The sequence below is a fragment of the Physcomitrium patens genome, chromosome 14 (genome assembly GCF_059467195.1).
Source record: "Physcomitrium patens ecotype Gransden chromosome 14, ASM5946719v1, whole genome shotgun sequence".
In the NCBI taxonomy this organism is placed as follows: domain Eukaryota; kingdom Viridiplantae; phylum Streptophyta; class Bryopsida; order Funariales; family Funariaceae; genus Physcomitrium; species Physcomitrium patens.
Genome location: NC_143423.1, coordinates 12,763,649 through 12,787,090, shown reverse-complemented (window position 1 = coordinate 12,787,090; position 23,442 = coordinate 12,763,649). Strand labels below are relative to the sequence as shown.

The following is a 23,442-nucleotide window of genomic DNA, read 5'->3' as shown; positions in this document are numbered from 1 at the left end:
GATGCTTAAAGCCACCATTAAAAAGATTGAACCCTGCTAAAGGGGAGGGGAAAGATGGAACCAAAGCACAGGCACTCTCATTGTACAATCCTAGTTCTAGAAGCTTCTGACATTTTCAATGCAATTTTTTCTCCAAACCCTTGGCAGCCATCCCTTGCAAAATAATCAAGATGCTACATTGACATACCTACACATGAGTAAGTTGGATAATTATTCTGAACTTTTTAACATCACAAGTGTTTCTTTCCATAGAGTACTTTTCTACATGACTGTGTGCATATGTGTTTCAATATATAAATATACAAGTGGAAACCCATGCCATTGGCCACAAAAAAACATTTATTGAAAATTACAATTGGGAGTCTAATGATCTTGTAGTGTTCCTCTCATTGATCAAAAGTCGATTTATTGCTTCACTTTTGATGAAAGTAATGAGATTTGCAACCAATCAAAGATGGTTTTTATCTTTATTGGTTTATCTCTTGAGTTGTTTTATATACAAATTTAGAGTACAATTGAAACTGCATGTAAGATCTTGACAAAACATAAAGTCAAAAAGATAGCAAACTGAGTTTCTAAGGGAACGTCATCAAACAATAGACAACCCAGTAAGTATTCAAAGGTGATACCCAGCAATTGATGTGCAACTATTCTATTGAAAAAACACGCAGAACTCCAAGCTTTAGCGTCTAGTGTCATGACAGTGAACATTGACAAGTGGATTTAGGGTGTCATGACAGTGAACATTGACAAGTGGATTTAGGGTTTATCCAGGAGACAAAGTAATATCGCGTTTGCACGGTCTTCTGGATGATGAGACTCGATCGCAACTCTCCAAAGCAGGAGAAGTTTCTCAAGCAACTCTGCAGAGCCGAGCCACAGGACCTGCCACGTCAAATCCCACTTGCGCTGACGTGGACCAGCCGCATCGGAGCTATTGGGGATACGACAACTGGACCAGCAGGACTGTTAGCCCCTATTATCCCACTGGATGTCCATCCATGACCATGGGAGTTACCCAACTGTTTTACTAAAATTACCTCGTGGTGAAAATTATTTACCACCTAATGGGTTAAAATAGGTCGATAGCGATATGAGTGGAGATCCTGGGTCAACATGGCTGCACTGTCAGTCAATGCCTCGTGATCGACATTCGTTCGTTTGGATGGATGTGGAGTTCTTAATTTCAACACTTTGCGTGCGCAATCAGGTTCCTGATAGTAACTTAATTGTTTAGTTAAAATTAGATAAGCATATTTTCAGTTTTGATTCCGTATCTCTCTCTGTCCTTATGTATACATGTGGATGTATTTATTTTATTCCGGAGGAGTGGAGTCTCAGTTTAAGAGGGTACAATATCCGTTTTAAGAGTAAAAGACTAAGAGTTTTCTACACCATTATTTAAGCGTTTAATTATTTTATCCCTTCCCTTCAGTGTAGAACTTAGGATTTGTTCATAATATCAATTGGAAGAAACGTAATGTAGTGTGAATTTTGAATAGATTATGTACAAAATGTGCAGGCTTTGTTTATGTTTGGTTTCCAATACTGAGATATATAATATTTTAAGATGGGAATTCAGAATATCATGTGATGCTCATGCACGCATCTTACAATTTTAGTTTTGCTTTTGTGACCCAACATTTTGGATGATAGGTTGTATTTAAAAAGATGTTGGAAATAGAGAATGTATAAGGAAGGGGTATCGATAAATAAGTTACTGTATTACAAGTATATTCAGTCAGAGGGAAATTACGTATATATGTATGTATGTATGCGTACATACATGGCTTTATTGCTTTTGGATTTTTGTTTCTTTTTACTTTTTATGTTGACATATATGATATTAGCTTTGGATCAATATTTTAAAGTTGTAGTAGGCGGAATATTATAACTAGTATAGATGTTCTGTACTTTTGAATTGAATATTAACAGGGAAAATCTGGTTTTTGAAAATTGAGCTTGTATTTAGATTGAGAGGTACAACAGTTGATGTTTTTAAGGATTTTCAGTTTTAATTTTTAAAAAAATTACAAAAATAGTAAAAAATATCAGGTTTATACAATGATTTGTTTCAAAATAATGTAAAAAAATCATATTATGTGAAAATATACATACAAAATTGGTAAGAAAAAATATTTATGCATGGAGAGCTTCCACAGTGGTTAATATAAAAGGGTATAGACCAAAGCTTTTACTAAATTGACCCTCCCATCATGCAAAAATAATGACCATTGAACTCATTTCTCCACTATTAGATCCAAAACCAATGAAAACCAACCACATTCATCATGATTACAATGTTCTTCAACACATTGATTTAGTATAAACATGGGTCTATTCAACATTCCCATGTATATATAACAGAACATTGTTTGTATGTGATGATGGCAAAGCTAATCCTTGTATATGATAGTTAATAACTTAATGGGTCATTCTAAATAGTGAAACAGTTCTTACTAAAAACATAGCAAAAATAAAAGCAAGTGTAATCAAACAACCATCTCTATCACAAAATCAGAACACAAATAACATATTTGCTCCCTTACACAGTATACTGAACAAAAGATCAGTTTGAAAGATTCAAAATTACCAGCCCAATGTAATGATTTGAGTTGATTTTAAATAAAATGAAGAAAACATAATTTTCTTTGATCAGTTGGGTACCCTGGGTGCAGTTGGGTGTACCTGGAGTACACAAGCCATACTAGTATATGCATAATAGCTCTTTCTATCTCATGTTACAAATGCAATAATAATAAAAAAACCAATATTTTGTTTTTTTTTGTTTCACTGAACTATATGTAATTTTTAAAATAAGTAACTATTGAACATGATGCAAGTACCAGAGATTAAAATTGTTGTTTAATATTTTGTTTGAAAACTTTTTTAGGAGCAGCTTACATGGCCTAAAACTTCGGAAACAAAACAACGACAATAGAAACAAAGAAATAAATGACAAATAAACAGACATGTAAAATCAAATCGCAAATGAGAAATGCTTTCATGCTCCTGAACTCCACAGACAACTTCGGAAACACGCAAGGATAAGAAACCATGAGGGTAATTAGGGTTGGGTGAGCAGTTTTTTAACGTGGCAGGCATGGAGCGAAACCACAATGAGTTGCAGCAAATCGCGGCGAGTGCGACACGCAGACGACGAAGGGAGGCAAGCAAGTAAGCAAGCAAGCAATCAAGTATGCAAGTTCGGCGTTACGACGAGGATGAGGACGAATTATTCGATTGTTAATTTTGTAATTTTCTGTTACGAGCGGCGTTCTGTGTGGCGTTCCGCCACCACAACTGGGCACGGCCACCGGGTTCGGTAGGAAGGGAAGGTGGAGCCTCTCTCTCCCTCCGATCACCACATCCATCCATCCATCCACGAATCCGTCCATTCATAAACCCATCCATCCATCCATCCACGAATCCGTCCATTCATAAATCCATCCATCCATCCATCCATGAATCCGTCCATCCATAAATCCATCCATCCATCTCCTTGCCCGCTCCGGTCAAGGTGGTGGGGCTCACTATACCTGACCCTGTCTCCGCACCCGTGCCGCTGCTGCACGGGTGGCATGCCGGCCCCGGTATACTCACACACTCATTCACTCCTCACTCACTTTGGAGTCAGTCCCCTGCCCCCACTTACTCCCTCCTCTGCCCTGCCAAGCCCCGGGATTCGTGACCAGGGCAGCAGCAGCAATCAGGAAAGAAATGAATGCGAATGGGAACAGGAGGATGCAACGGGAATGGGATTGGGAACGGGCATTTGTCTCACCACCCCCACCACCACCGCGGAGGAGGAGCAAGCAGCATGGAAGGTAGGAAGGGAGCCGGGCTTACCTACCCTGCCCAACCCCCTCCCCCTCCCACCCTGGTCTGGCCTGGCCTGGCCCGGCCCAACCCGCCCCGCCAAAAGGCGACGTGGAGCTGGTCCCGATGCGCAGTCCGTTGGTGCATCATTGCTGCCACCCCTTTGTTCTACTTACTGCGTGCCCATCGCACCCTTCCTTCCATCGCCAACAACGCCGCGAATCCGCACCAGTGGCGGGGGGTTCGAAAAAAGTGGAGAGTGTTGAATGACACGCTGTTCCTAGAGAGAGAGAGTCTAGTAATCATCGTACACGGAGATGTGTGTGTGTGCGTGTTTGTGTGTGTCTCTCCCTCTGTGAGTGAGTGCGGCGTCCAAGCGTTTGATGCGTAGATGTGGCAGGTAGGCTTTCTGTCGATTCATAGAACGGGGGCGAGTCATTTAAGGGAGGGGAAGGGGAGGGAGGGGAAGGGGATGGATTCGAACTAGGGCTGTTGTTGTTTTTGCTACCCCCTGCGCTTTGTTGTTGGTAGTGGCGGTGTTGGTTTTTTGGGGTTGTGATGCATGAGTAGTTGTTTCTAAGTTTCGACCCCATCTTCTTCTTCAGTTGTAGCCACTTGAATTTGTAGCAGCGGCAGGCTCTTTCATGCGGTGGAGGTATTGGTATTTCAGAATCAGAGGACGGGAAAGACACACGCGGTTTGAGCGGGGGAGGGGACTTCTGAGGTTGGGTGGTCCTCCACGCTAAGTTGGGCAGGTGTCCGTGCACTACAGTGGTGCTTGGGGTGGTAGAGAGCAATTTTGGCATGGGGTGGCGGGACCCTGGTGGAGAGGAAGAGGAAGTACAACAGCAGATCATCAGGGTTGGATCCACTTTATTTGCGGGGAGCAAGGTTGTGGTGAGGGTTTTGTGTGGGAAGTGAAAGGCGCGGGAGGGAAAGGGCTTGCTGAACAGCTGGCGCCGGGGCAGGTGACGCTGGTGCAGAAGCAAATGTGTTAATGGCGCACTAAATACAGGATTTGAGGAAGTTTTGGTGTCGTGTAGCATCTCAAGACGGAACAGGGCAGGGGAGACACGAGCCATGGTTCGGATTTCGAGTTAAGCGGCGTAGGGATGCTGACTATGGTTGGAATCGGCCGGGTTTGCATACCTGCTTACACCTCGGAAGCGCGTGTACTGCGCAGCTGCGAGTTTATTTAGTTTGTCTGCAGCGAGTGTGTGAGATGTAGTCGCGGACGATCTTCTGGCTGCGAGGGTTTGGCTACCGGGTGTGCGGTAGGAGTGATTTCGCTGAACTTTCTCCTCAGTTTAGGACGAGGCTACTTGGGTGAGGATCCGGCGGCGATTAATTTGTTGTGTATGTGAAATTCCACACAAGGAAGGTGGCGCTGATAATCTAGAGTGTAAACCTCGTTACTTGGGGGAACATGGCCGGAAGATGGAGAAATAACAGTGTGTATGCTAGCTTTTGCGATTTTCTTTAGGGTGCTACCTGCGCAGGTAGCATACGCAAATTTTCTAGACGTGTACTTGAACAGATTTAGAGCACGAAAGAACAGAAAATGGTCCTTGCTATTCCGTAGTCACTTTTGAGAATTTGTTTCTGCTGGGACCTAAGGACTTGGTCGCTTCAGGTTTCAGGGTATTAGATACTTGCTTCTGCTGAAGTCTTCAATGGAGCGGCATGTGGGGCAGATAAGCGTGGAGGGTCTCCCCTTCATACAACATCAATTCTTTCCTGGAGGTTGACCTCTTTCAGTATTTTCGAGATTTTAATCATGTGCATTTCTTACGAGCATTACACCCAACACATTACATCTTACTTTACCATAGGCGTGTTAGATTTGACGATTTCACGGGTGAAAGTCTGTTAAATTTCTAACGCTGACTCGCTGATCTTTTTCTCTAAACGCCACTTATATACCTTCTCCTTTTCTTCCATGACTCCAAGGAAGGTTGGTGTGATGTTATATGATGCCTCGAGCTGTCTTTTTAGGATTTACAATGTCATCTTTGGGATGGTCTTTTCTTACAGAGTACTCGTTATCTTATGTTGCAGGAGGAGGGATTCCACAGTTGCATCCAAATGGTAGAGGTGTGTCTGCTGTTGACCGTAGTTCAGAGTTACCGTGGTCTACGGGGCAAACTGGGTCAAACTGGAATTATTGCGGCTTATCAGATAATGCTGAGAGAGCAATACACAGGGATGACTGGAATGCAAACTCGTGGCGTTTAGATGGCTACACACTCAATGCTCAGCGAGTTAGTAGAGCTCCAGATGGGACAGGTTCTGAATCATCCAAAAATCTTACAAGTGGTGAGAATGAGCACCGAAGCAGAGGTGCTGATTTGGGCCTACAGTTGGATATAAGAGCTGCCGGCACTCCTGAGGCCAATCATCCAGTAATCCATATTGATGATGACGAGAGTGAGGTACAGGGTCAATCGCTTTTCGGACGACATACCCCGTCTCCCCCGTCAAATGAACCGAATCCTTACAATAGGGGAAATGATTCTCCAGAAGACGACGGTCCTCTCAGTCTGAAGTTGGGGGGGAGTTCTTATGCATACGTGGAGAATGGGGCTGGGAAGCGTCCCCGTTCTTCTTCACCCCCTTCTCAAATTCCTACCTGTCAGGTGGATGGTTGTACTGCAGATCTTAGCAAAGCTAAAGATTATCACAGGCGCCACAAGGTTTGCGAGACGCACTCGAAAGCATCAACAGCACAGGTTTCTCGGGTGACGCAGCGCTTCTGCCAGCAGTGTAGCAGATTTCATGCGCTGGACCAGTTTGATGAAGGCAAACGAAGCTGTAGGAGGCGTTTGGCAGGTCACAACAAGCGACGGAGGAAAACACAACCTGATGCACCGGCACCAAGAGTTGAGGATCAAGCGGGTGTTAATAATACCGACATCATGACTCTTTTAGGTCTTCTTTCGCAATTGAAAGGTCTTGCAACAAACCTTTCTGCCGTCCAATTACTACTGGCTGTGTCATTGAGGACGTTTTCACAGAGAATGTTTCTATCTTCGTTGAACATGAAATATCTTGCAGATGAAACTTGTCGTATGTTCTTGAGTGTCGCACTGAAACGTTGCTCCAACAGGGCCTCTAGATCAAGCAAGTGCCGCAACAAGCGAACGTGATATTCTTTTGCAGTGCCTGAGACAAGCGGGGAACTTGAACCTACCCAACTCTTCACTCGAGGGACTATCAAGAGCTCCACCTTCGTGGAGTCAATTAACTCGCAACTCTGATCCCGCTCAACCTCCAATTGATCCTAGACTTCTCGCAGCCCAGCTTGCTGCACATGCTCCTCCAGCGACACTGCCTCAACAGGATGCTATTACAATGCTGTTGCAGAATAATCTGAAGCAAGCTGCGCGGATTGCGCAGGAGAACATGTATAATCGTGTGGGATTTAATGGGAACATGAATGGTGTTCCCTCCCCATATGCAGCATTAAATGCGGACGCATCGGCCAGTTATGGAGTTCCACAAGTCAACAATGAGCGCACCTCTTCAGCAGCTGGGTTCTCACTACCTCTCTCTGTGAGAGTTCCTGGTAGTGTGCCTGGGAATGTAGTCCCTGCGCAATTGTTGGCAAGTGTTGCCCTCTCGTTGCAGCAAAGTTTGGCAGCCCAAACAGCTAGTCAGGATAACCACCTGGCAGCTAATGGGTATGGCACATCATTACCAACAGCACATAGAGGAAATCCTGATCAATCTCCAGTCGATACGAGGAACTTCCCACATCAAAGATTTGCCAGGCATGAGGATAATGATGCAACTGTTCATTCCCAAGTAGGCATGCAGCGACAGGCATCGCAGAGTGGCGCCTCACACTTTCACAAGCGGCCATTCTTGGAATCGCAAAAGTCGCAGCCTCCCTTGCAGAGGCCGTCAATAGACTTACAACAGCCTCTTCCATCAGAGCAGTGCAGTGACACCTCAGAAACGGGTTCGGGTTCTGGCTCAGGGTCAGGGTCAGGGTCAGGTTCAGGTTCCGGGCACCAGTCGCCAGGCACTCCGAACAGGGAGTCCGAGGTAGGTTTTCTCATATACATGCCATCATTTGCTGGGGACACTGTAGACAATGGTTGACGCGTATTTGTCTTTGCTTCTGCAACATCTTTAACTGACGCTTGATTGTTGTTAAGTAGAAGGGAGATTGATGCTAACCTTCGCTGCTTTGGTTGATCAGCACAATCGCATTTCTTTTAAGCTCTTCAATAAACATCCTACTCAATTCCCCGACGGACTTCGAAGTAAGGTACTGGTTGGTTTATTCTCGCATGATAACTACCACTCTCTTGATTTGTTGGTAATCATTACGTAATTATTATGTTGATGCATCTTTCCAGACACTGGGAATAGTTGGTTAGAGGTCTTCCAGTGTCGGTGGGAACTTGGAAATACCCTCGTTCAAATATTCTACAGCAGCTTAATGTTGATAAACATTTATAGAGTTTCTTTTGATGTGTCTGTGAAAAGCTTTCTTGATGGTTACTTTACAATGTGTACTTGTTTCAGATAAATGAATGGTTATCACACCGACCCACAGATATGGAGGGCTTCATCAGGCCTGGTTGCATCATTCTAACAATTTTTTTATCCATGCCCAAGTTTGCATGGGCCGAGGTAGACGTTTACATTGTCTGGGTTCACCTTCATGTGGAGTGTTAGTGCTGAAGGACAGAAGTTGGCTGAAGTAGTTCAGATTCATTTTCCTTCCTATCCCACTCAAGTTTTTTGCGAAACAGTTTCTTGTGGTTTGAAGGTGTAGATACCAGGTATGCACTATTGTGGCATGTGTAACAGTGTTACTAAATCATTGACGTGTTTTTGGTTGCAGTTGATCAGTGACCTGCCTGGAAGTTTACAGCGACTTCTTAGCACTGGTTGTGAGTTTTGGTGCACTGGGCGCATGCTAGTGCAAGTTGAACAGCAAACAGTTTTAGTTGAAGACGGTGAGTGTTTGTCAGCTATTACATCATATCATTTTATAGCGGATAGGTTGTTTCTAGTCTTTCAAACTGAGACCAATTCCACATAAGGAGGTTGTTATCACGAAGGACAGAGTTCTTTGCCCTTGAAAATATTTTTAGAATCATGTCAAGTCATTGCTGGTTTAAATCTAACATAAAGCGCTCAACCTCGAAGAAGTTTTGCGAGGTTTCACCCTATTGTGGGTATCATGAACATTCACGGCTTGTGAAGGTGATGCGATGTCGTTTAGGTCGTGTTTAAAGAAAATTCTTGTTTATTTTTTTGGTTTTATTTATTGATTAGTCTATTTAATTTAAAGAAAATTCTGGTTTATTTTTTTGGTTTTATTTATTTATTATTTCCTCGTTGACTTCTACAATCTACACGTGCGTCGATTGATTTTAAGAAGTTATACCTCTCGAGACTAAGATGTGCTTCATATGATATAAAATAGGATTTCTATTACCTTGAGTGGGGTTTGGTGAGGTGGTGCTTCAGTTTTAATGTTCCGTCACGTATAAGGGAGCATATTGCTGCCACCTGTAGGATTAGTCTTGGTTTGACAAGTTGTTACTTAATGGGTAGATTCTTGAACATGTCATTACTTTGATATGTTTTTTAGTTTGATATATTTTGTTACTCCTTTCAATCTGATAATATTTGTGTTTTCTCGTTGTATCTGTAGGTGAAATCGTAGCGTGCAAGACATCCGATCCCTTTGAAAGTCCTTACTTGTTGTCAGTACGGCCTCTTGCTGTCGTCCCTGGTCAACAGAATCGTTTGATTGTGAAGGGGTTTAATCTTACAACAGCTGCGACTAGGTGCGGAAGTTTTCACATACTTGGTTCACGTACTTGTTGCCCCTATTTAACGCTTTATTTATGTTTTTCTTTGTGGCTGTAGTAACCCCTGTGATGTATTTGTTGTTTTCCAGGTTATTGTGCGCTTTCAGAGGACAGTATTTCTCTGCGGAAGTTCATCATCAGCATCATTCAGATGTTGAGTCGGTGGCTTCTGTTGATGAAACTGAAGACACAGATGATACATTGGACCGATTGGTAGAAAATGACACCGTTAGTGGATATGAAAAGAATGCGTCGCTGGATTTGGTAGATGGTGAATCCTCTATAGATGATGTATCTTACAGGCCATCATCTTCTAGTGCCGTTCCTGAAGCATCTGAAGTTGCTAGAGTTTCAGTAAATGACACAGACGCATCCGAACAGGAGGATTCAGCCGAAGGCGGAGAGGTTGCTGATAACGACATAAATTTTGATTATTACTCACGTAGTAGTGTTAGTACAAGTTTGTTTAGCTCGCAGGCTATTTGTGATCTTGATACCAGCGTATTACCATCCGCAATGCCAGCTGGAGGTTTCGGTCGGTGTTTTATTGAGGTATGAAACATCATGAATAGTTGTGGCCACGGCTGTTTTTGAGTGCTGTGTATAGATGTTCATATTCAGCTTGTGATGATGGGACCTAACATATGTTTTATTAATTTATTCAATATTTGATCGTGTGTAGGTGGATCAAGACTCTTTGGTAGGGAACTGGAAACCAGTAATTGTTGCAGATAAACCAGTGGCTGCAGAGATTTGTACACTTGAAGACGAGATTGAAATGGCTGCCGGATTTGCCGAAATACGTGCTAAGCAATACGGGCTTGATCCATCTCTTGTTTTATATTGTACGGCATTGGCCAGGCTTGCAGAGGAAGAAGATGTCACCCAGTTTTTGAACGAGCTGGGGTGGTTCTTTCAAAGAAGTTATTATGGGAATCTCAACTTTTCTTTACCAACAACTCAGGTACTGATTCTGCTGCCTCCCTTTTATTCCTTTCAGATCATGTTGTGGTCATGGGAATCCTTTTATGTTCTGTATTATTTTATACGTTACACATTCTGGTTTTTATGGGATGATGCTCCTCAGCATTGTGCATCACTTCGTAACCATTCGTGAAAGCTGTTTCATAAACCACTCTCCATGTTGAGTTCTGCATTTGCTAACACGTCCCTGTTACTCGATTTGGCAGGCGTCTTTCACTAAGCTCGAGCAGCTTTTGGTCTTTTCTGTGGAACGTAACTGGTGTGCAGTAGTACGCAAGCTGTTAGACATTGCTTTTGAAACTGGTGACTGGGAAGCAACGTTTATGGTTCTTTCTGAAATGTCACAAGAAGGGAGTAGCTTACTTCACCGGGCTGTTCGGAATAAAAAACGTCCAATGGTAGAGCTATTGCTTGGATTTGCCCCTTCATTCCTCGCTGGAATAAATGATTCAGACGTGGAAAGCTTCAAACGGAAGCTTGAGTTTCGGTTGAAATGGAGCTCGATATATAAGCCTGATATGCGAGGACCTGGGGGTCTCACTCCCCTTCACATTGCAGCTAGTATACATGGCGCAGAAGACATTGTCGATGCTTTGACCACCGGTCCTTCTCAGGTCAGTAACCATTATTTTAGTGAAAGGAATATGGCTAACATCTGATTTGTGTTGAGTTGTGGAAACACTTTTTCTTCCTTTTTCTGTTCTATAATCAATGGCATTCGTCTTTATATACGAATTTCGGGTATCCTATGCCTACCAAGTCTTAAATGATTTCAGCATCTTCAGCACCTCAGTTAGCTTTTTATATCTGATCATTCATACTTGTCTTGTAGGATGCTCTGCATGCTTGGTTACACAAAAAGGATGATTCTGGAGCAACTCCTCTCGACCTTGCGAAAGCAGGAGGTAACATGAAGTCTGTACAAGTTGTAAGAGCAAAGCTTGCAAAAATAGAGAATCCGGACAGCATTGCCATAGATATTGCGGCTGGTTGGGATCATCGCAGAGCTGAATCAATTGTTCAAGCGATGGAGTTGTCTCAGAGACGAGCCAGTGAAGGCATTGGAGCTACCAGGTCCGATGAGACACCTGTTTGTAGAGAGGTGGACTTTGCTAGACTACCTCGGGATGTATGTGGCGTTAAGGGTGCCATGTACAGGCCGTTCTTGGTTAGCATCATGGGGATCGCATGTATATGTGTATGTGTTTGCCTGCTTTTGAGGGGACCTCAGAATGTGCTACCTCTCTTCACTTGGTCGGGGTTGGAGCAAGGGAAAGAATAAACCGTACAGGGGTCTTAGTGTAGCCTTCACTCAGGCGATGCATTTCGAAAAGGAGTGATGATTCGCTGCAAGTCGCCTCGTCTTTTTCCAAGCCGCATACTTCTGAATGATTCGATAGCCTCCTTCCTCGGCAGACAGTTTTGCAGTTCGTGAGATAGTCATTCCATTTTGGCATCTTTGAAGACTGTGAACTGGATGGCTCTGTAAGACTAACAATGAATTGCTTCCGTCTACTCTGCGAGCTCTGGTGGACGAACCTGTGACATGGTCCTTTTGAAGCACACTGTGGGTACGACTTGAGCTGTCGGGAACCATCACCTCACGAGCAGTAAGCCATGTTTCTGATCAACATGCTGCCGAAGTTCCAGTGGGCGCTCTGTTACAAGCGGCATTCCTTGACGATTTTATGCTGAAATAGTGTGTTGGCAGAGTTCTTTACTTGCATTGTGATGTAAACTCATGCACAAGATGGTATTCTGTAGTCAGCGCCGTTTATTGACCCCTCTACTGTAATAGTTAAGATTTTAGACATGCCCTCGAACCAGAGGGAGGAACTTCATGAAGGGTGCTGATTATTTTGTAAAGATAGCAACATTATTCATAGTACAATTTCTTGCAAGCGAATCCGAATGAAAACAAACATGTTTTTCATTAACATGTGAATTTCATCAAAAAAATTCGGTACGCAAGCATAATCTGGGGGAAATGGGATTTCCGGACTTTCTTCACAATCTTATTTGGATTGACGTATGTTGTCTACATTACAAGTCTAAACATGAAACGAAGGAAATCTGAAGGCTGTAGGTCTGAACAGAGGATGAAAGCATTGTCCGGCAATTCTTCTGATAAAAGTGATTAAAGATGCATTTAGAGACTAAAAGCTGTGATAGGAAAGAAAACAATTGTTTGATCTAGTATTGTAAATTCCTGTGTTTACAGTACTTGTTTGTGTAGAATCGTATTCGTCAATGTTTAAATCCTTGAGAAATGTCATCATCAAGAAACGAACCGGTTGGAAAATAATGATCTTTTTAACAACCTTGAAATTCATATGGTGGTAAATTCTTTCATCGTAAGGATTGCAACTGTGTTATTTTCATTCTGAAGTAATTAGCAAAATAATTCTTTTTAGGCAAAAAGGGATAACACCACATTTAGGTTTCACATTTTTGGAACTTGTTAACCTTCCAACATGGTGTGGTTGGTTCATATGCAATTTGCTTTACATGTTACAAATGTAATATGATGTATTTTCATGAATCAAGAAATTTCTAAGAAAATTAAGACTATTCAAGAAAGATTTCTCTTAAAATTTAGTTTTTTAAATGGCAATAATGAAGTGTTGTTTCTTTTTTTATTCAAAATAATATCTACTTAATGCTTAAAAATAAATCTTAAAAATATAATATTAATAGATATAAAAAGTAGCAACACCTAATTGCTTTTGATGTAATAACATGCAAATCTTATTAACAATGGTTTTAGTAATTCTATCATTCTATTCAAATTCAAAATCAACTCTATTGTTTGGGCTTTTACAACTTCAAAGGTGCTAATGGTAAGCTTGCTACTACTAAAGATATGTTTTTTTAAGTACTTTTTTATCTAAGATAATATGAACTATTAGTATGTTGGCCTTGAAGCTTTGATATTTTTGACATTAGATGTATTCATATTTTCCAATGATCTTTGAATAAATTGTTTCAATATTTTCATCATCTTTTTATTTAATTGAATTGAATTGAATTGAATTTTTTGGAGTTTGATTATAAACATGCTAGGCTTGCATTTTTATCCTAGTAATACTTGTTACTTATATAATTTAGTTGGACTTAATTTTTGTAGTTTTTTGGATTGCTTAAAATTTTGGCTTTGTTAATAATATCCATAAAATTACATAAAATAAAATATATATACATACATACATACATCTTAGCTACTATTATGATTACAACACAATCATAAATTAACAGTGCATTTATATTATAAGATAGGTGTTTTAGTCATCACATTATTCTAGTTTAAATATAAGATCATATAGTAAAATTTTAATATACAAATATCACTTTTGAATAACTTTAATACTCTAACTATCAAGGTTGAAATATTATCTTTCTTTCTTTATTTTACACTATATATAGATATACAAATATATGTTATTTTAATTTTAAAAAATTATATATAGGTTTAAATGAATATTAGAAGTAATATTACTATTTCCTTGTTTGCCTATTTTTCATGAAAATTAGAAATTTTTGTTTTAATTTTTAAATATATATAAAAAAGAAGAGAAGAAAATCTTATATATATAATAATATAAAAGTCTACCAAAAACAAAAAAAAAAGAAGGAGAAAATAGCATTTGTTTCCTAGTACAAATTATATTCAATTTATATTTCTTACATTATTCAATGAATACATTTGGTAATTTTGCTTTAACATTTAATGGCATAATACTATATATAATTCTTGATGTAATAATCAACAATTAAGTGTTACCAACATTAAATTAAAATTGATTTATACATGTAAACAATTGTGATCCTAATTTCATGTACGAGATTCTTCATAAATACTTGAGATTTCAATCCATTCAAGTTTACCATCAAACCAAAAATCTAAGAGCCCTTCAACCAATGTTTGTTTTGTCATTTACTAGTGGAGAGCCTACTAAGCTAGCGAACTGCTCCACTACCAGTTCTGTGCACTGGGTCCGTCATCGTGGGGACTAACTTGCATACCCCACTCACGCAAAATTACTATGAAAATCTGATGCAGAAATGCATTACCCAATTGCAGGCACGTTATTCTTTCTGCTTGCTTCCTGTAGATCAGATATTCAGGAGCCTCCAAATCACACAGTCTTGTGTGAGATCATGGACCGGAATTGTGAGAAGATCCAAGTCAAAGCTGGGCTGGGTGGGCTGATGGATTGATGGATCGATTCATGTGGAGCTGTAATCGTGGCAACTCAAGCTCGTGTGCGCGGAGAACCGACGGCGGCGCTCCATCGATCGATGGGATGCCCTTGTGGACTGTTCTGTTTTATTTTATTTTTTATTTTATTTTAATGTTTTTTCATAAGTACGTAATATTTTAGTGGTACTGAAAAAATAAATTCGTGCGATTCTCTGCCACTTTATACACATAATGGTTCATTATCACACTACTATGCATCAACAACGGAGTTACACACATCACTCTTGAAGCAAGGCGAGGGCCTCGAATGCTAGTTACTAGTAGCTCTGGCAGTAACTGCGAGCATTCATAGAACCAGTGCAACTCACACTTCCTAGATATCAACCAACCCCAGTGAGATGTGTACCCGGAACATCAGTATAACCGTATCTCTAGTACACGAGTAGCACAATCTCGGTCTAATTAAAACCAGTATACCCGGAAAACAGAATCTCAGTGAAACCGGAACCCGAATACCCGGGGAGAAGAATCTCAGTCCAGCCGGGACCTTTGTGCCGGGGGTAGAGAACCGGAAGGAGGGGATGAGGAGGGAGGGCGGGTACTAGAGTTGAGAAGAACAAGCAGAGAAGAGCGATGGTGCTCAACTTGCTCTCGATTTTCTTAACAGTTTCGTCGTCGTCGTCGTCGTCGTCTCGTGGTTGTGCTGGTCCCTTGGGACTCAGTCCACAATTCACTCCATTTCTTCCGACTTGTATTCGCGCATCTGTGTTGCTGATCTATGTAGCGCCCCCGCACCGCCGGGGTTGCACCGTCGCGTTTACCTCGCTTAATCGCCGCTGAAGAAGTTGCCAGGGGGAGCTTGCAGTCATGGTGTCCACTAGTAAACTCAAGTCGATTGACTTCTACAGGTTCGTTCCTCGCGGATTGCTCATTGTCCCCGTTTTGTGACCACGATGTCACTGATTTTTTTTTGCGCTACTCAGGGGGTTTCTTTGCCGTGGCCTTGGTAAGGTCTTATTATGTCTGTACCGTTTAGTTTAGTGTAGTGTAGTGTAGTGTAGTGTAGTTTTTTTTTTTTTTTTTTTTTTTTTTTGGAGTTTGACTTAGGGTTTATGAAAGATGGTGACGCGGAGTATTGAGGGTGATCGTGCAGTTGGGGTCTTGTGAGAAGTGAAGATTTCTTGGATAGGAAACTAAGTCGTGGGCGCATTTGTTCAATGCGGTGGTGTGGGTTGACATCTACCGCCATTGAATTGAGAGTTGGCGTTCAGTTGTGCTTTGTGTAATTTATGGGTTGCATTTTTGTGCTTTAGGTCTCGGCAGCTCACGTGTATGCGGTGATGAGTTCTCTGATTTGATTTTGGAATAGTATTGGAGTAGCGGAGGGAGGCAATTTTGGTTCTATGCTAATTTAGCAATGAGTTTGCGTTGTTCCATTCATCGTGAAGAGACTCTGAAGTCTGCTACCTTGTTATAGCCGCGGTTTAAATAGTGAATTGGGGGGGGGGTCAGGGTGTTTGTCGGTAGGATACAGATCTAGTTTGATGTAGTATCATGAAGTCTTTAGTTCCTATGGTTATGGGATTGAGGGTTGGAGTGAGCATGAATGATGTATTTTTGTCTTCGATTGCCTTTTTTAAGCAAGATAGTTGGCGTGCTTCGAATATTTTGAATGCGTTTTGTACTCAATCTACCTCCTGGTAGGCACTAATGGTTCTTTGGTTATTGTGGAGCTTCATTTGTCAGTTAAGTGGAGCCTACTCTCAAATACACTATACTAAGACCTTGAAGATTTTGTTTAGCGCAGAAAAATACCAAGAGACCTGACTGAAGCGTCTCTATCTGGAGCTGGATTATCAATCATTGCTGCACTCACTATGGTGTTCCTGTTCGGAATGGTACCTTCCGCATATTATACCTTTGCTTTATTTTAGCATTGTAATGTCATCCGGGAAGTGTCAGAAAACAATCCTGGAAAGTCTCCGCGAAATAAGAAAGCCTCAATGTTTCTTTACTTTTGAGGTTTGTTGCTAACATTCTAAGCTTGATTTCACTTGACAAAGTTACATTGTTTTAATTCCTTATGCGGCGCTTTTTTCATTATTTGATCCATAGGAGTTGAGCGCTTACTTATCGACCACGACTTCAACCAGTGTAGTGGTTGACAGAAGTAGAGACGGAGAGTATCTACGGATTGACTTCAACCTGAGGTGTCTTTCCGTAATCATGTTTCTGCTGTTTTATGTTATTTCAACGGTTTGAATTGGCTTTAATGAAATTACTGAGAATTACCACCAGCTTCTGTCTCTTTAAAAACCTGGAGGCTTCTGCGACTCGTCAGAATGCCATTAGAACCCTTTCAATAATCAAGTACAGTCCTGAGCACCTTCACAAATGTTGCGCGCACAATTGAGTTATCTTCCTTGCTATTGCTGTTCTCAGTGACTCTGTCGACAGAAATAATGCGATTGACAAGGGTTTTTAGATTTAATGCTTTGTTTCACTAGGTGGGTCGATGATATGATGAATTCCAATCAGTTGTGCGGCTGTCTGTCTTTGTGCTGTTGCTCAAGACTGTTTTTGTTATTGGACAGTTTTTATTATTTTATTTTATTTTATTTTATTTTTATTTCTTCTCGTTTCTCTATGATGTTTAGTGGCATTATTTGGAAGCAAAATTACGGATTGTGAACTGAGCGATTGTCCAGCAAGCCCTGTAATATTGTTCGCTGTTGGGTGGTTGCCTTTGGCTTGCAGCTTTCCAGCTCTATCGTGTGAATTTGCTTCAGTGGACGTCAGCGATGTTTTAGGCACAGTAAGTTTTGTTTGCTACGGACCTCTTGGAGAGCATAACGAAACATTGTGTTACTTGTTTAAAGTTTTGTTTGGAGACGACTTTTATATGGTACCTTTCATGAAACGAACATTGATCATCACGGTTGATGCTCCATCTCAGATGAAAGAAATGTCTATAAGCTTCATTGTCTTGAAATTATTGCAGCATAGATTTAATTTGACGAAAACTGTAAGGAAATACCCAATCGATCCGCTATTGCAACGGATAGGGCAGGAGTTTCATGCTGGGTCTGTTCCAAATATTAAAAGTCATGGTGATGAAGATGTCGGAGAGGACATGTTCGAACATCTTGGAGAGGGTGCAGTGGAGCTCAATAAGAACACATTTGACGTATACGCCCAGCAGTAAGATTTGCGGAGCAATTTGCAGTATTTGGTCTTAATACAGCTTTCTGCTTCTTAATATGATTTTGTAGACATCGACATGGCAGTATGCCTTTTCGTTTCAGGCTAGTGTCCAAGGCTAAAAACTTGCACCTCAAGAACGCAAGTTGGTAAGACGTGAATTGTGCACTACTTATCCTGTTACGGCGTGCTTTTGAGGATTTTACAGTGATACGTTGGATGATCATCTACAGGTTCAGTGTTTTGGTTGTCAACTTTTACGCCCCATGGTGTCCCTGGAGCAACAAGCTTGTGAGTAAATTACAGTTCCTTTTCTGACTTTAGAACAACCTTAGCTGTCAGTCACATTTTTGTACGAGATTACGAGGTGCAAGGAAAGACTAACTCTTATTGCGTGTTTTTCCTTTGTGCCTGGCAGAAAGCCTCTTGGGAGAAAGCGGCCAAAATTATTGCAGACAAGTAGTAGCCTCCTTCTTGAAAAAATGTCGACTTGAATTGTGTGGTTTCGCGAGTGCATGAGTTGAATTTCTTCTGGATGTGATATCAGCAGATTAGAAACATGAAATGATTGAACTGACTTTTTTCTGCTGCAATGCACGCTGATTTGGGTGATTTAGTTGTGAAAAGTGTTAGTGGGGCTAAGTTAAAACTTACTGCTGTACAGATACAACCCAGAGATGGATGGGAGGATTTTGCTGGCCAAGGTTGACTGCACTGTGAATGTGGAGCTTTGTAGATCGTAAGCTCCCTATCTACTGATGTTTTTAGGTCATTGACAGCTATATGTAATTAGGTGAAGCCCTTTATTGCCTTCATTTTATTGTGCATAGATTTCACTTTTCAGTAATCTGTAGGCCTTGAATTTTTTATTCTGCAATAGTAATTTGCCCTGAGTTAGACCCTGTTTTTAGTCTAATACTCAAGTTTTCTCATGACACTCCAGAGGCTATTTGTAGTATCATATCATGATGAAATGTATTACTTAATCGCTAATCAATTGCTGATTACAGCCATCATATCCAAGGTTATCCATCTATCCGCATTTTCCGCAAGGGCCATGATGTCAGGTACATAGATTTTCTTTTCTAGTTATTACATGTCATATATACAGACTAGATTTTTGAACAAGCGTAGGAGTTGAAAGTTCTTATTTATCATCAGATACTCATCAAGCACGGTTTCTGCTCCATCATGATTAAAAGACAAATATGTTTGCAAAGTTCGCAACAAAATTCTTCTCGACGTATTTTCTGATTACTCTCGGAATGTGCGTTTGTTTTGTGCAAATTCTGCTTGGCTGAATTAATGATTACTTGGTTTGAAACATTAGAGGGTAAGTATTTTTCTGATCTCCAGACGTTTCATCGTACTTGGTTCGGTAGGGTCAATCTCCTGGTCTTAAGTTTGACATGCTTCAAAACTGACCGCTTTAAGGAACTTTTGTGTGTACTCTTTATTGAGCTTGTATCTGTAGTTTGTAAATGACTGCTCGTTGCGTATCTAATGCCACAGATTTAATTCGCAGTTTACACTTCTACTCTAAGAACTTAATTCTATCTGAATTTTGCAGGGATGAGCATGGGCGACATGACCACGAATCTTATTATGGAGAGCGTGATACAGAATCCCTGGTTGCCGTAAGTTTTCTTTCTTGGTTACGTTCTAAATGAATTATAACAATATATATCTGGAAGGGTAATGTTCTTTTATCTTCAAGGAATTCCCTAGGTCAAACATTCTTTAAACGTCAACTACTGAATTATTTACAAACTAAAAATAACTGCGGTGGCATTCGGGTCATGTAATTGGCGCGGGAGAACTTTTCCAAAATGTTTTGTCATAATGCTAAGCATTTAGCAGTCTTTACCTCTTGAACTCTTATTCGAATAGTTACTATTTTGAATTTCTGAACAGCTTCTATCAAGAAAGTCAAATCAAACATTCAATCACCTACAAACACATGAACTGAGTAGCCCACCAAAGTATCGCTGCCTATTTTGCACTTAGGAATTTTGCATGTTAGTTGTCCAACATCAAACGGAGAATCTATTGCAGGGGTACTGTGCTTGAGACTGTCAAGTCTAATTGGAGACGAAAAATGTGGTTTACTCACCATGTTTCTTCTGTAATTTCTAGTTTATGGTGGAGCTAGTCCCACCAGCTACGGTGGACGGAAAATTTCAGCTGGAAGACAAGTCTAGTATCACTGTGAACGCGACCATCAAACGTCCTGCACCTAAAGCCGGAGGCTGTAGGGTTGAGGGATTTGTCAGGGTAAAGAAGGTAAACGATTATTTTTCTTTTTCGTCTATCGCGTTATCAATGTTCAACCTCATTGAAATTGGTTAATTGTAATTCACTTGCTTAGTAGTGTCATCAGCTACTTGTGGCTGTAGGTGGTCGATTTCACCTTTTTCTTGTTTCATGTATTTTTTGGGTATAGATGGTGCCCACCCTCCATTGTTTTACACTCAAACATTTGTTCCTAAACCATGGTTTGAATCGTTCATCTGGTTCATATAATTTTAAGCATGGCAGTATAGCTGAGTTTTTTGTTTTTTTTGTTTTGTTTTGTTTTTTTTTTTTTTTGGGTGTTTTGGACTTTGAATGCTCGAACTGTATCATGTGGGTATTCAAACAAGGTTTGATCGCTTTTGTAAGCCTTCAATATCAAAAATTTCGAAAATAAATTACTTTTTTAGACTCCCTTAATCATGTGGAGTGCAGTGTCAGCATTGCATTACGATTATGTCTTTGGTGTGGCAGGTTCCTGGAGAACTGATGATTTCCGCACATTCTGGTTCACATTCCTTCGACGCGACCAGCATGAATATGACCCATTATGTTGGATTCTTCAGTTTTGGTCGTAAGACGTCATGGCGGTCTGTTCATTGGGTCAATGAAATGTTACCTGCGTTGGATAGTAATATTGATCGGTTAACAGGGCAAGTATTTCCTTCCGAATACGAAAACATCACGGTATGTGGCAATTGTATAAGTATACATGTCAGCCCTCACATACTTGAGTACGTTGCAAGTTAATCGTCCTCATTTTTATTCATGAGTTGCTCTTCAGCTTCTAATCCAGCTGTGTATGTACAGCACGATCATTACTTGCAAGTTGTCAAGACGGAGGTGATTACGCTTCACCGGAAACAAGATTTAAGGGTTCTTGAGCAGTACGATTACACTGCTCATAGCAATATGATTCAGTCTACCAAAGTCCCCGTGGTGAAGTTCCACTACGAACTCTCTCCTATGCAGGTACGCCAGTAGTAATTTTCTTCGAAATAATTATTACAACTACCAAACTTACTGTTGTATTCATTCCCGCAGCCAGCTTTAGCCGTTCTTATACTATTATTGAAACGTTCATTACACCGGATGTATCCTCAATTCTTTTGTCCTTTTTCCTGCAGGTTTTGGTAAAAGAAAATCCGAAATCATTTTCTCACTTCCTTACAAATCTTTGTGCAATTATTGGAGGTGTTTTCACGGTAAATGTCCCTAATCCCAACTATGTAATGGACTAAGGTGCTCAAAATAATTATTTTATTTTATTTTATTTTACTTGTTTGTTTACGTCATAGATAGAGATTGAATTGAAGATTTTGAAGACAATGAGTGCTAATTCGCATACGTTTTTGGTGCAGGTCGCTGGTATTATTGACTCTATGTTGCATAATGCGATGCATATCATGAAGAAAGTTGAACTTGGCAAACAATATTGAAACCCTAAGTAGTCCATTCCATCATCCTGATGTAGTGCTGTTAATTCTGATATAGCAGAGTTTTGATTAAACTGGTTCAATACTGCATCCAACGACCCATGTCATGATAGTTTCCCTCACAGATGATTGTCACTCAAAGCATTTTTTTTTTTGCAAGGTGTCGTAGTGCTGGTTACTCCTATTTGGTTCTCGGCTGGTGGATGAGGAGAATCGCTGTATCAGAAATGGTGATGCGAGCTACTCAATTCTAATTTTTTTCTCAAATTCAGCCATTAGAGCTCTTAGAGAATGCCTGATTTTATCGTATCCAAAAGATGTTTTTGCAAATCAATACCGGTTTTTGATTTTACAGTCTGCAAGGCTCCCCTAATGAGATCATTATTCATCGTTGCATGTTTTCCCACAATGAGAACGTGCTCTCGGGTAAAGCATCAACATGGCCATCCGTATCAGAAAGTAAACCCACAGTCGCATAGTGAAGTAACTCTTTTGTGATGTTGAAGTTCTAAAGTCGGGATGATTTGCACCTCTGCTCAGTCTCAACTTACGAAGCACGACATAAACAATCACGATCAATCCCAATTTAACAAGCAGGGATTTCTCCATTCAGACACATTTAAGCTCCCAGAGCTTACTACACGTGCCCTTGAGGCATGTGCTGTCGTCCACATCCTAAACCCAAAAACCGATGTAAGGCTGTCTGTCCACGAACGCTTCACAGCTCAGTTTATAATTAACCTGTCAGCAACGGCATAAACAAGTCGATTAACTTCGACATAGGGAAAGTCAAAACCTACAAATTGGGAAAAGGTCAGGGTCCTTTCGGTCACCCCAATCTTATGATGATTGTCAGAAACTTTGCAACTGGTTAACTCATAGGTGAGCGTCATAACTCTTGAGAGAGGAGCATCCTAGCATTAATTGTTACCGCCCACTTCGCCTTGCAGGTCCTTCCTCACATTTAACTCCTCAACGGATAATCTCGTTCATAAGTGAACCTCCTTGACCATGAAGTCGAACGTGTTGCGGAAGCATTTCATTGATTTGATATTTTCAATGCAACTTCAATATCCACGCAGATGATTTTAAACCACCACTCCACTTGAATTGAAACTGGGGCCTTCGCTTTCAACAGAAACCGACGCTCCCACCTGTTCATGAGCTTGGAAGAAAACACGATGAAAAGGAAAAGCGAACAATGGTTTCAAAAAAAAGGGACCGAGAAAAAAAGGAACAGGAGACCAACAGCTTCTTCCCATATAAGGCCGCCATGAAGTGAAGTACCGCGCATGGATTCTGCTGCCCTCCCACAGGGGTCTTTCAGAGCAGAATCTGGGCTTGTGAGGCCAAATTTAGGGAGACGGTCCTTAAGAGCACATGAGCCAGCTAAATTTGCAGCACTTTCAAGGGCAAGGAGGGCAGTTTGCACCCTCAGGTCAGACGAGCGCCAGAATCGTCGCAAACCATGCTGAAGGCTTCCATTAGAGGAAACTTTGGCCTGGTTTGATTGGGTGATTTTATTCCAGACTAGAAGTTTTTTTTACTAGCTAGCACAATGTCTAGTGTGCGCCAACGCAACCCTCTAACCCGAAAGTCAACTATGAAACACGTTCTAAGGAGCATGAAGACTTTTCCATCGCAACTATCGAATTGGGCTGTTCCAATAGTGCGG

At 41.0% G+C, this 23,442-nt stretch overlaps 2 protein-coding genes across 2 annotated transcripts; both read left to right on the top strand.

Annotated features, from left to right (window-relative positions):
- Positions 1–3,959: 3,959 nt before the first annotated feature.
- Positions 3,960–12,650, top strand: LOC112290928 (squamosa promoter-binding-like protein 1). The gene is made up of 12 exons (XM_024537766.3): positions 3,960–4,219; positions 4,490–5,562; positions 5,878–6,768; positions 6,926–7,866; positions 8,024–8,092; positions 8,353–8,460; positions 8,675–8,789; positions 9,494–9,629; positions 9,743–10,205; positions 10,336–10,617; positions 10,844–11,251; positions 11,470–12,650. The coding sequence occupies exons 2-12, from the start codon at positions 5,493–5,495 to the stop codon at positions 11,917–11,919; spliced, it is 3,933 nt and encodes a 1,310-aa protein (XP_024393534.1). The 5' UTR covers positions 3,960–4,219; positions 4,490–5,492; the 3' UTR covers positions 11,920–12,650.
- A 2,853-nt stretch (positions 12,651–15,503) lies between these two features.
- LOC112291263 (protein disulfide isomerase-like 5-4) lies at positions 15,504–22,034 on the top strand. The gene is made up of 15 exons (XM_073538870.2): positions 15,504–15,746; positions 16,646–16,736; positions 16,954–17,048; positions 17,596–17,653; positions 17,840–18,039; positions 18,273–18,330; positions 18,458–18,498; positions 18,704–18,778; positions 19,050–19,106; positions 19,610–19,676; positions 20,176–20,322; positions 20,806–21,018; positions 21,142–21,303; positions 21,459–21,536; positions 21,693–22,034. Exons 1-15 carry the CDS (start codon positions 15,706–15,708, stop codon positions 21,768–21,770), a joined length of 1,461 nt encoding a protein of 486 aa, XP_073394971.1. The 5' UTR covers positions 15,504–15,705; the 3' UTR covers positions 21,771–22,034.
- The last annotated feature ends 1,408 nt before the right edge of the window (positions 22,035–23,442 follow it).

Excerpts from the sequence above, each read along its gene's own strand:
- LOC112290928 (XM_024537766.3), top strand. The coding sequence starts at position 5,493 with ATGGAGCGGCATGTGGGGCAGATAAGCGTGGAGGGTCTCCCCTTCATA. Across the intron at positions 8,093-8,352 it reads CCGACGGACTTCGAAGTAAG|ATAAATGAATGGTTATCACA; the intron begins GTACTGGTTGGT and ends TACTTGTTTCAG. Across the intron at positions 8,790-9,493 it reads AACAGTTTTAGTTGAAGACG|GTGAAATCGTAGCGTGCAAG; the intron begins GTGAGTGTTTGT and ends TTGTATCTGTAG.
- LOC112291263 (XM_073538870.2), top strand. The coding sequence starts at position 15,706 with ATGGTGTCCACTAGTAAACTCAAGTCGATTGACTTCTACAG. Across the intron at positions 18,040-18,272 it reads TTTGACGTATACGCCCAGCA|GTTCAGTGTTTTGGTTGTCA; the intron begins GTAAGATTTGCG and ends GATCATCTACAG. Across the intron at positions 20,323-20,805 it reads GATTTGTCAGGGTAAAGAAG|GTTCCTGGAGAACTGATGAT; the intron begins GTAAACGATTAT and ends TTGGTGTGGCAG.